General features: G+C 41.8%; 1 protein-coding gene across 2 annotated transcripts in view; it reads right to left on the bottom strand.

The window, feature by feature from the left end:
• Window positions 1-12062, bottom strand: part of LOC130113808 (protein Niban 2-like) — a 53339-nt gene that overhangs the window by 15160 nt on the left and 26117 nt on the right. The window contains exons 6-7 of one of the 2 annotated variants that reach the window (XM_056281457.1): window positions 7601-7716; window positions 1052-1156 (exon numbers count right to left, since the gene is read on the bottom strand). In XM_056281457.1, the coding sequence (XP_056137432.1) occupies window positions 1052-1156; window positions 7601-7716 (221 nt within the window). Of the gene's footprint in view, window positions 1-1051; window positions 1157-1952; window positions 2230-7600; window positions 7717-12062 lie in introns of those variants that run through there. The other variant, XM_056281466.1, reaches the window with a different exon arrangement.

Below are 12062 nucleotides of genomic sequence, written 5' to 3'. Positions count from 1 at the left end.
ATTGGTTGGATGGGCACTTCTTTGAGCAGATTGAGTTTCTGGAGCATCACATTTGTGGGGTCAATTAAACGCTCAAAATGGCCAGAAAAAGAGAACTTTCATCTGAAACTCGACAGTCTATTCTTGTTCTTAGAAATGAAGGCTATTCCATGCGAGAAATTGCTAAGAAATTGAAGATTTCCTACACCGGTGTGTACTACTCCCTTCAGAGGACAGCACAAACAGGCTCTAACCAGAGTAGAAAAAGAAGTGGGAGGCCGCGTTGCACAACTGAGCAAGAAGATAAGTACATTAGAGTCTCTAGTTTGAGAAACAGACGCCTCACAGGTCCCCAACTGGCATCTTCATTAAATAGTACCTGTTAGAGCCTGTTTGTGCTGTCCTCTGAAGGGAGTAGTACACACCGGTGTAGGAAATCTTCAATTTCTTAGCAATTTCTCGCATGGAATAGCCTTCATTTCTAAGAAAAAGAATAGACTGTCGAGTTTCAGATGAAAGTTCTCTTTTTCTGGCCATTTTGAGCGTTTAATTGACCCCACAAATGTGATGCTCCAGAAACTCAATCTGCTCAAAGAAGTGCCCATCCAACCAATCCAACTTGTGGGAGCTGCTTCTGGAAGCGTGGGGTGCAATTTCTCCAGATTACCTCAACAAATTAACAGCTAGAATGCCAAAGGTCTGCAATGCTGTAATTGCTGCAAATGGAGGATTCTTTGACGAAAGCAAAGTTTGATGTAAAAAAAATCTTATTTCAAATACAAATCATTATTTCTAACCTTGTCAATGTCTTGACTCTATTTTCTATTCATTTCACAACATATGGTGGTGAATAAGTGTGACTTTTCATGGAAAACACGAAATTGTTTGGGTGATCCCAAACTTTTGAACGGTAGTGTATATAAACTCCGCTTGTTGTACTGAGCAAGACACCGAATACATACATACTCTGGATTTAAGACCTTAAAGTACAAGACTGTAGTACAAGAATATAGAAATCCAATTTTCGGCCAATTACAGGGATAACTTCGTTGAAATCATTGGCACCACTCACCAGCATCCAGTTCCTCTGCCGCTCGTACATCTTGCCTTTGAGTCGAGGGCAGATGAGCTCCCTCAGCTCGGGGAGGAGGCCCTCCATCACCAGGTTAGACAGGATCTTTATGGAAACGGACCCAAAGACAAGAATCAGATTGGTGAACACAAAAAGTGATCAAATTGTCATGGTGATGGTGGAAACGGAGACAATCTGAGCATCGTGAACACAGAATGTAAGCCATCCATGTTGTCGGAGGAATCTTGCATTCAATGACATACAAAAAACTGGCATGTGGAAAGACAACACAAATATAAAAGACAGTATAAGAAAGTAATACATACTGATTTAAATATACATTTGGTTTTCCAATACTACATATATTCTGGACTTCGCAATGGCTACCATTTCCTGCTCCAACAGAGCAGGAAGTGCTGTGAAAGCAGGAGCGAACCAATGCTGACAGATGACTAACAGCATCCTGTAGTCGTAGGCCCTGGTACAGAGCATAATGCATTGTGTGTGTGTGTGTGTGTGTGATTATGACAGAGTCAAATTGGGGATAAATCCCAAGCCATCATACATACAGACTCCAGCAGACTGTAATTACAGAGAAAAGATGACAAAATGACCAACTCATTCACCTAGTAGGCATGCCTGCCAGCCCTGCTGGGTGTGCTTGTAGAAATGCACGTGTTCTCTCTCACACACACACACACACACACACACACACACACACACACACACACACACACACACACACACACACACACACACACACACACACACCTCTAAGATTTGCATGCACACAAATGTCTTTGATACGTTCTGTCATTGGTTTATCTAAGACAATTAGCTCTGTGAGAAAACCAAAAATAACATCATGAACCGTTTTGTAGATGCTCATTTTAATGGTTACCGTCAGGTTGGACTTTCGCTTGAAGAACAATATGGTGCATAGCATTTCACGTCTTTCAGATAGTAGCCAAATGTGAAGAATGAGGCAGGTATAGTGGCGAGTTTGAAGAGGAAGCAAAGTTGTTGCAGCGGATAACCAGATTACCAGACAGACTTTGTAGAAAACCTTCACCATCAGATACAACACCAATAGGTTCCATTTAGGATTTTTGGTACGGCGCCGGTTGAGAAGCTGCTGACACAGCGACACTGATGACTCCATTTTATTTCAAACTGATCTCGCTCAAACACCAATGCAATTACCAGTATCCCTAGAGGAGTCCGCAAGAAAAAAGCAACAATCTGAATGCAGTTTCAAGACTTCTGGATAAGTCATACCAAAAGTAGGTTGCCTAGGCAGTAAACAGCAAATCGGGAGGGGAAAAAAAAAAACCCCTAATATTCTCTGACGGAATTTATCCTACTGATAAGAGGAAGATGTGGGCCTTTCTCAGTCAGCAAGCAGGATCCAACATCATAATGAAGCCCAACGCTGGAAGGCCCTCTCCATACAGTGACTCGTTGAAAAGACTGATGAACATGTTTCAATTTGGATTATAAAAAAATAAAGAAAAAAGGACAGAGCACAATTATACCATGGTGGTCAAAATGCTTCACAACACAAACAGCGCCATCAAAAGCCAATTCAGTAAACAGACACCATGTGAGAGGAATATTCTAGTTTGGAAAATTCACGTCAGCCACTAGTAAAATGTTGTTAGCTCGATTTTTGGCTGCTGCCGACAAGTTTATCTTTATTTACCCGTCACTTTGACAGGAAAACAAACATTATTTATGGGTTTTGTTCTAATCAGAAAACACTGGCTAGCAAGATACCAAAATGTGCCAAATGAATTTTGCGATCATTGGCCACCATAAACTGGATTTAAAATTATTTCAGCATATGGGACATATTATCAAGTACATACATTATATATATATTGTAACGTTCATGGATAGTAAGTAGACAGGTTGGTCCTTGACTAACGGGTCGGACCCTTTAGTCGACTGGTTAACGTTGTCGTTTGCGGGGTGGGAGCCACGGGTTCACGTCCCGGATGTGGCGACGGTCTCCCGGACTGCCCCTTGAATTCGCTACATTGGTGTCAGAAGTGGGGTGGTGAGACCGTGAGGTCATCGGAAGCGCGTGCGCCCAGAGGCATGAGGGAGCTGATATGCTGAAGCGCGGGGATGTACTTCCCGAAGGAGGGGGTAGTGTAAAGTTCATGGATAAGTAGACATGTTGGTCCTTGACTAACGGGTCGGACCCTTTAGTCGACTGGTTAACGTTGTCGCTTGCGGTGTGGGAGCCATGGGTTCATGTCCCGGATGTGGCGACGGTCTGCCGGACTGCCCCCTGAATTCGCTACAATATATATACAGACACACACACCATATATATATATATAGCGTTTTTTTTCTCGAAACCGTCAATGGTGTTGAGTGCTCGACTAATGAGGAAAGGAATATATCAACACAGATACAGGAAAAAAGATTTTAATGCATAGCAGTACAGGCTTGTTTCGTGTGTTTCGCACTCATCAGCTGCTAATGCGAGACGCACGAAACAGGCCTGTACTGCTATGCATTAAAATCTTTTTTCCTGTATCCGCGTTAATAGATTTTATATATATATATATATATATATATATATATATATATACTAGAAGAACCCCGCTACAATGTAGCGGTTTGGTTATCCACCCGTCTAAATCTCCCTCCTCTTCATCCTGCCAGCTAGCCGCCTTCCCCCTGCCCCTAAACCCGCCCCCACTCCAACTCCCTCCCCCCAAATGCTCAGAATCATCTGAAATGCCGAGAAAAGTGGTTTTTAGCCATTTTTAGAAAATGCATATTTTGCATAATTATGCATAATTATTAAAATTATTTTAATTTTCTGCTATTTTTCTGGTCCTCTCTGGAACACCTACCACCTCCAAAAAAAATGAGGATCATAAGTGCATTTTTGCAAAAATGCATTTATTTTGCATAATGCCAAAACATTTCTAAGTCCCAGAAAAAAAAATGTTATAGGTGAAAAAAATCAAAGATGCTCAGAATCATCTGAAATGCCGAGAAGAGTGGTTTTTAGCCATTTTTAGAAAAGTGCATATTTTGCATAATTAATTATGCATAATTTTAATTTTCTGCTATTTTTTATAGGTGCCCCTGATCATCCCCAATAACCTCCAAAAAGAATCACGGCCCCAAGTGCTTTAGTTTGGCCGTTTATAGACTCTCACACAGACACACACCACACACACATTGTGAAAATACAGGAGTAGACGGTTTGGTTATCCACCCGTCTAAATCTCCCTCCTCTTCATCCTGCCAGCTAACCGCCTTCCCCCTGCCCCTAAACCCCCCCCCCACTCCAACTCCCTCCCCCCCAATGCTCAGAATCATCTGAAATGCCGAGAAAAGTGGTTTACCCCTCCCCCCAAATACTCAGAATCATCTGAAATGCTGAGAAAAGTGGTCCTTAACCATTTTTAGAAAATGCACATTTTGCATAATTATGCATAATTATTTTAATTTTCTGCTATTTTTCTGGTCCTCTCTGGAACAATACCTACCACCTCCAAAAAAAATTAGGATCACAAGTGTGTTTTTGCAAAATGCATTCATTTTGCATAATGCCAAAACATTTCTAAGTCCCAGAAATTTTTTTTTATAGGTGAAAAAATCAAAGATGCTCAGAATCATCTGAAATGCCGAGAAAAGTGGTTTTCAGCCGTTTTTAGAAAAGTGCATATTTTGCATATTTATGCATAATTAATTATGCTTAATTTTAATTTTCTGCTATTTTTTATAGGTGCCCCTGATCATCCCCAATAACTTCCAAAAAGAATCAAGGCCCCAAGTGCTTTAGTTTGGCCGTTTATAGACTCTCACACAGACACACACCACACACACATTGTGAAAATACAGGAGTAGATATATATATTCATTCATTCATTCATTCATCTTCAGCCGCTTCTCCAGGGTCGGCTCATGGTGGCAGCAGGCTAAGTAGGGCACTCCAGCTGTCCCTCTCCCCAGCAACGCCCTCCAGCTCCTCCTGGGGATCCCAAGGCATTCCTAGGCTACACTGGACATATAGTCCCTCCAGCGAGTTCTGGGTCTACCCCAGGGTCTCCCCCCAGTTGGCTGTGCCTGGTAAACCTCCAAAGCAAGGTGCCCAGGAGGCATCCTAATCAGATGCCCGAACCACCTCAACTGGCTCCTTTCGACACGAAGGAGCAGCGGCTCTACTCCAAGCTCCCTCCCGGTGTCCGAGCTCCTCACCCTATTTCTAAGGCTAAGCCGAGACACCCTACGAATGAAACTAATTTCAGCCACTTGTATCCGCAATCTCACCCTTTCGGTCACTACCCAAAGCTCATGACCATAGGTGAGGGTTGGAACGAAGATTGACTGGTAAATTGAGAGCTTTGCCTTCTGGCTCGGCTCCCTCTTCACCACAATGGTCTGGTACAACAGCCACATTACTGCTGATGCTGCACCAATCCACCTGTCAATCTCCCGCTCCATCCTACCCTCACTCATGAACAAGACCCCGAGATACTCGAACCCCTTCACTTGTGGCAACAACTCATCCCCAAACCGGAGGGAGCAATCCACCATTTTCGGTAGAGAACCATGGCCTCAGACTTGGAGGTGCTGACTCTAATCCCAGCCATTTCACACTCAGCTGCAAACAGCCCCAGTGTGTGCTGGAGGTCGTGTTCTGATGAAGCCAACAAAACCACATCATCTGTGAAGAGCAGAGATGCAATTCTGAGGTTCCCAAAACGGACACACTCCTCACCTTGGCTGTGCCTTGAGATCCTGTCCATGAATATCACAAACAGAATCGGAGACAAGGGACAACCTTGACGGAGTCCAACACCCACCGAAAACATGTTTGACTTTGTGTTGAGAATGCAGACACAGCTCTTACTTTGGTTATACAAGGACCGGATGGCTTGTAGCAACTGCCCTGGTACCCCATACTCCCACAGTACCCCCCACAGAGTGCCCCCGGGGTACACAGTCGTAAACCTTCTCCAAGTCCATAAAACACATGTAGACTGGCTGGTCAAACTTCCATGCCCCCCTCAGCACTTCCGCAAGGGTAAAGAGTTGGTCTGTTGTTCTACAGCCAGGACGGACTCTGCATTGTTCTTCCTGGAATTGAGGTTCGACAATCAGTCGGAGCTTCCTTTCCAACACCCTAGAGTAGACTTTCCCAGGGAGGCTGAGCAATGTGATGCCCCAATAATTAGAGCACACCCTCCGGTCCATCTTTTTAAACATGGGAACCACCACCCCAGTCTGCCACTCCACAGGTATTGTCCTCGACCACCACGCGACACTGAAGAAGAGGCGTGTCAGCCAAGCCAGCCCAACAATGTCCAGAGCCTTCAGCATCTCAGGGCGAATCTCATCCACACTCAGCGCCTCTATACATATATCAATACAGATGCAGGAAATTTTTTTTTAATACATAGCAGTACACGCCTGTTTCATGCGAATGTGAATCACATTAGCAGCTGATGAGTGCACGATGCACGAAACAGGCTTGTATTAAAACTTTTTTTCCTGCATCTGTATTGATACTCTGCTCATTAGTTGAGCACTTCTATCAACACCATTGACGATTTCGGGGAAAAAACAATGCTATACATATACATATAAATACATACACACACATATCTATATACACACACACACACATATATATATATAGTACTTGTACCGCAATGTATCAAAGTTTTTTTTCCTACATCTATCTTAATATTCCGCTGCTCATTTGTTGAGCACTTTTATCAACAACGCCATTGATGGTTTGCAGAAAATAAACGCTGTATGTATGTATGTATGTATGTATGTATGTATGTATGTATATATATATATATATATATATATATATATATATCAACACGGACACAGGAAAAAAGATTTTAATGCATAGCAGTACAGGCCTGTTTCGCACTCTATCCGTGTTCATATTCTGCTCCTCATTAGTCGAGCACTCAACACCATTGACGGTTTCGGAAAAAAACCCTATATATATATATATATATACATACACAAACACACACACACTCACATATAGTATATCTCAACATTCTGCTTATATATGCAAAAATACCATATTTTGAGAATAAAAAAGCAGGTTCATCACATTCAACTGTTTGGGAATGTTAAGTATAATGCAACCAACCCAACCAATTACATTATGGTACTTGATAATTATCCCAGGTGTGCCAAATCTGACATAATGACGTACTGATTGGTGGAGTAAGTGCATGCAGGACTAAATATGCAGGGTTGCAATGAAAAATCTGCAGACCAGGGAAGCCTTGAGGACTGGACTGGGAAACACCATTTTAGGAGATGAGATGTTCCTACATGGACATAATGGAGACTCGTTTCTGCTGTTGTAAATATTTGCTAGTGACAAAGAAATCAAATTTATAAACAAAACAAAACACAGTTTGTATTAAAACTGTTTCTATGTCAGTCAGCTAAAAGTAACATCTGTGTAACACCGGTTGAGGTGTGAATGCTGAGGTAAATCCAGTACTTAGACTCGATCACATAGAGGTGGTGATGGATTCTTACCTGTGGTGGCGTACCACACATCATGTCCCAGGTGCCGTAATGGCCCAGCGCTTGGCGGTGGAGGCGAACGGCATCTGTAAAGGCTGGCGTCTGTATCTTACTCTCTTCTGACAGACCTGGGAGAATAAAATACTGTTAGCTGGAAAATGTGACAGTTTTCTCTCAAACCCAACAGAAATGTCACGAACATTTTATTTTTCAGCTGTGGGGGCTTGACACTGCTCAAGTGTTTTCAAAGTCTCCCCCCCCCCCCGCCAATACTTTTATTTCACCTAATGTGTAGTATATCATCCTTTTTTTTTGACAAAGAAAAACTCTACAAAGATTTTTACATTACATGGGCGTGTGTATGTTAATGTGTACGTGTTTCAAGTTTGTCATATATGAAGAGCAAGTTTCCACTTATTCTCATAATGAAATGCTTGCATTGCTGGCTCAACACAGAAGTGAGAAATAAACGTGTGTGTGTTGCAATGTTTGAAATGATTGCCTCCATTTCTCTGAAAATTCGTCTCCACATCCACTGTACAACCTTTGATAAACAAGGGTGAACAAAAAAAGATCTGAGTTATGTGGACGGGGTCATTTAGAAAAACTGTTGGACTGTCTGTGCTGGTGTGTGTGTGTGTGTGTGTGAACTCCAAGTATGACAAAGACAGGAAGTGTGTGAGGGAGTGTGGGCACATGGGGGAGGGTTGGTGACGAGCCACAGTCCAGAAGGCAGGAAATCCCACACCCCACTCAAAATGTGTGTGTGTGCACGTGTGAGAGAGAGAGAGAGGGAGAGAGAGAAGAATGAATGGAGTTAATTTTATTTGGACTCAGTCTCATGGTATGAGGGGGATTTTTACCAGACCCAGCAAGTTTAATTATGTCTAGCTAAAAGGACTGTTGGACTCTCTCTCTCTCATTGACTACATTCATTCCCTACACCTTAACCCTAACCATAATAACTACATGTCTAACCTTAACCCTCACCCTAACATTAACCTAATCCTAACTCTAACCCTAAACCCATGTCCTAAGCCTAATGAAGACCCTTTTCATCATGGGGAGTGGGGACCCATAAAATGTCCCCACAAGGTAGGTGGTTTCTGGTTTTTCTAACCCAATGTGTGTGTGTGTGTGGGGGGGTTGGCGTGCGTGCGCGCGCACACACGCCACCCCCCCCCCCTCCCCACACAGAGCTGTTGGCAAACATTGGCCAATTCAGGAATCGCACTTGTGACCTTTCAAATATGGGAGGGGCTCCTAAACACTGAAGTCGGGCCCCACCGCCCCTCACACCTTAATGGAGTAAAAAGGGCCCGGTATGTGAGAAAGAATGACTTGTTGACCCAGAGAACAGCGTTGTGGTTCAGCTGCACCTTGTGTAACAGGGATGTTAAAGAGGTCACTGAAATGCTCCTCTGTTTGGTTCACAGGGGGAACATATGGAGTCATTCACCCTATCACATGTGTTGTGGAGGGCCTGTGTCACAGCCAAGGCATTTTAACTGTTGGTGCCGTTTCCTCTTTCAGGTTCCTCACCAACCGGATCAACACAACACAGTGTTGTCACAATTAGCAGAAAACACGTTCAGTTTTATTAAGAGGCAATATGTTTTTTTTTTCTCCAGTTTTTTTTTTAATAAACCCTCTTCTCCCCCAAACCATAAATTTGCTCCAGTTTCCATTTGTCCTCTCTCAAAACTAAACATGCACGCGAATAGTTCCCCTGTTCCTAAACATCCCCAATTACAGAACAATCAAGAAATAATGTTTAAAAAATAAATTGCACAAATTAAAAAACAACACAGGATAAAGTGGGAAAGCTGATGTCGTCACAAGTCTCAGTTTGTGCTCCGCTAAAGAGAACCAGAGAGAAATAAACAGAACAAACTAGCAAAGAAAAGACAAAAACATAAAAAACCACGAGAGGCAAAGACGCAGAAAGACAGACAGACAGACAGACAGACAGACAGACAGACAGACAGACAGACAGACAGACAGACAGACAGACAGGAGACAGAAAGACAGTCTCTACAGATGCATCACTGCTGCAGAGACTCAGAGGAGTGATGGTGTCTCAACATGGCATTGTTTAAAGCATCAGCAATGGACGCTGACATTACAGCCTTCTTCATTACATGCTCAAGTTAACATGCACCGATTGCTGAAGCTATTCGTATTGATGACTGTCCTTTTTGTTTAAATGAGAACTCAAAATCCCCTTCCCTTGTAGTAACAAAACACTTAATGTTTTAGTACCATTCATACATTAAAATGTAGTTCAAAGCGCAAACTAATACTAAACAAAACATGATCTGAGTGTCGACTGTTGATATTTTAAGACATGTTGGTACGGGTTTCCTTCAACTTGGTCCATCTTGTTTGGCTATTAGCCACAACAAACTATTTCATTCTTCCATAATTGTCACTATGGAGAAGGCATTAAACACATTTTGTATTATTTGTCCCAGGAAAGTCTTGCTAACTCGACAGACAGTATCCATCAAAATGAGCTACTGCGAAATCTGCAAAAGCTTTGATTTTGACCTCTGTTGATTAGCTATTGCCTTAAATACACGAGAAATACAAGCCATCAAAAAAGACGTGTGCATGCATGTAATTCTTAAAGTTGCAATCCTTTATTCAAATGTGAACCTAAAGGGTTGCCCCACTACCAAACTAAAAAAAAAAAAAAAAACAACAACACGGGATTGGAAGCTGCTGTCACTCCCAGATTGATTGACAGGTCTCTTAATACCAGAACTAACACTAAGCAACAAGTGAATCTCAGCTTCTGGTGCTTTCGGATGCTGTAAAAGGCTCGTTCACATCGGTAATAGCTGTTAAACAAGGCATAAAACAGACCCATATTTTAAATTAGGATTGTTTGATACAGGCACAGAAAGCTTAGTTTCTCCTTCTATAACTCAAATTCTTCAATTATATTCTCAAACACATTTCAATTTAATTTTATAAGATCAAATGACGTACAAGTGTTACAGCGGTAAGGGAGACAAAGGCTAAACTTGGTGCTAGCAGAATAAGACTGACAGTCCTGATTCTTCGCCATACTTGTATGTTTATATAAACCTCACAACTTCTTCTACCCAGCGGCAGATAACTAAGCCGTTGTTTTTTTCCCCCCTTAATGATTGGGATTACCCTAATATCCAATGGATCTCTGGCAGAGAATAGGAGAAACCAATGCCAGAGAGCCAGGGAGAGGCACGTCTCTGCAGAATGGGGAAATGTTGCTGAGGTGGTAAAACAACACAAACACAGGTAAATCTAAAGCTAGCACGTAGTAGAGTCAATTCAATTAGCAGGCTAGTTACACCACCTCTTAATCTTCGCATATTTGCTCTAGTGATAACACACAGATTCAAACCTGTTTTGGTTTCAACATTTCTCTATCTCAAATGATCATGTTCAGTGTCAGCTAAACCGGGATAGACTCTAGCATTAAAAGATGAACGACTGATTGAAACGTCAGCAGACTGTTCATCCACTACAGCACAAAGGTGTGGATCAAAACGAGCATCAGGTTGCACTTTGAGAATAAACAGAGGCTCCATCTATGTAAACTACATCAGATCTAGACACAAGCTAAACAGGAGTTACTTGAAATGCCACCAGTTTCTCTCATTATGGCTTGCTTTGTCTATAAGAAAGAAAAAAAACAACCCTATAATTTGAGGAAGGAGAACGACAAGAATGATGAGAACACAATGAAAAACTTCATTCTGCTGACAAGACAATGGTTTAGGACACAGTGACATCATTCTAAAAATAAATTTCAATCATCGTGTTTTTTGCATATTACAGTAGTCAGCATTTTGATTTTCTTTTCAGTTGCGCAACCCTAACAATGACATGCTGGTTGGGTGTTTCAGGAACAAATTGCTAATCTCCCTCCAGGGAAACGTAACTGAATAAAATAATTCAATTAGGCCAACTATAGAAAAAGAAAACCTCATGGTTCCTTTGCCTAAAAAAGTGTCCAGGACATGTGGCAAAATAGGAGCTAAATGGTAACCAGATGCTTTTTAATTAACATAATGGTGCCTTTGCAGAGGGGAGGATAAAGTAAATAAATGATGCAGAGCAGGTCCAAGATCCATGCCTCTGAATTACTAAGCAACGTTTCATGACTCAAAATAAGCCATCTTACAGTTTAAGAAACTCTGCTAAAAAGATAAAATAATATAGCGTGGAAGAGATTATCTGTCAAGATGGTTTTACTATGTGAACAAGCTGCAAATATGTAAACCTGTAAATGCCTGTTGAACATGCTGCCCACCCTGCAAACTGTAATGTTCACTTGAGCTTACAATTCTAACAACACTGATTATATAAATTAGTTCTTGTAAACCAATATTTGTGTTGTTTTTTTGTCCAAATGTTTGTGTGTGTTGTTCTGACCATGCAAAACGACTTTTTTTTTTCCTCAGGAGAGCAAATGTAATGTACT

The sequence above is a fragment of the Lampris incognitus genome, chromosome 1, assembly GCF_029633865.1.
Source record: "Lampris incognitus isolate fLamInc1 chromosome 1, fLamInc1.hap2, whole genome shotgun sequence".
Taxonomy (NCBI): Eukaryota; Metazoa; Chordata; class Actinopteri; order Lampriformes; family Lampridae; genus Lampris; species Lampris incognitus.
This window is presented reverse-complemented; position numbering and strand designations above follow the sequence as displayed.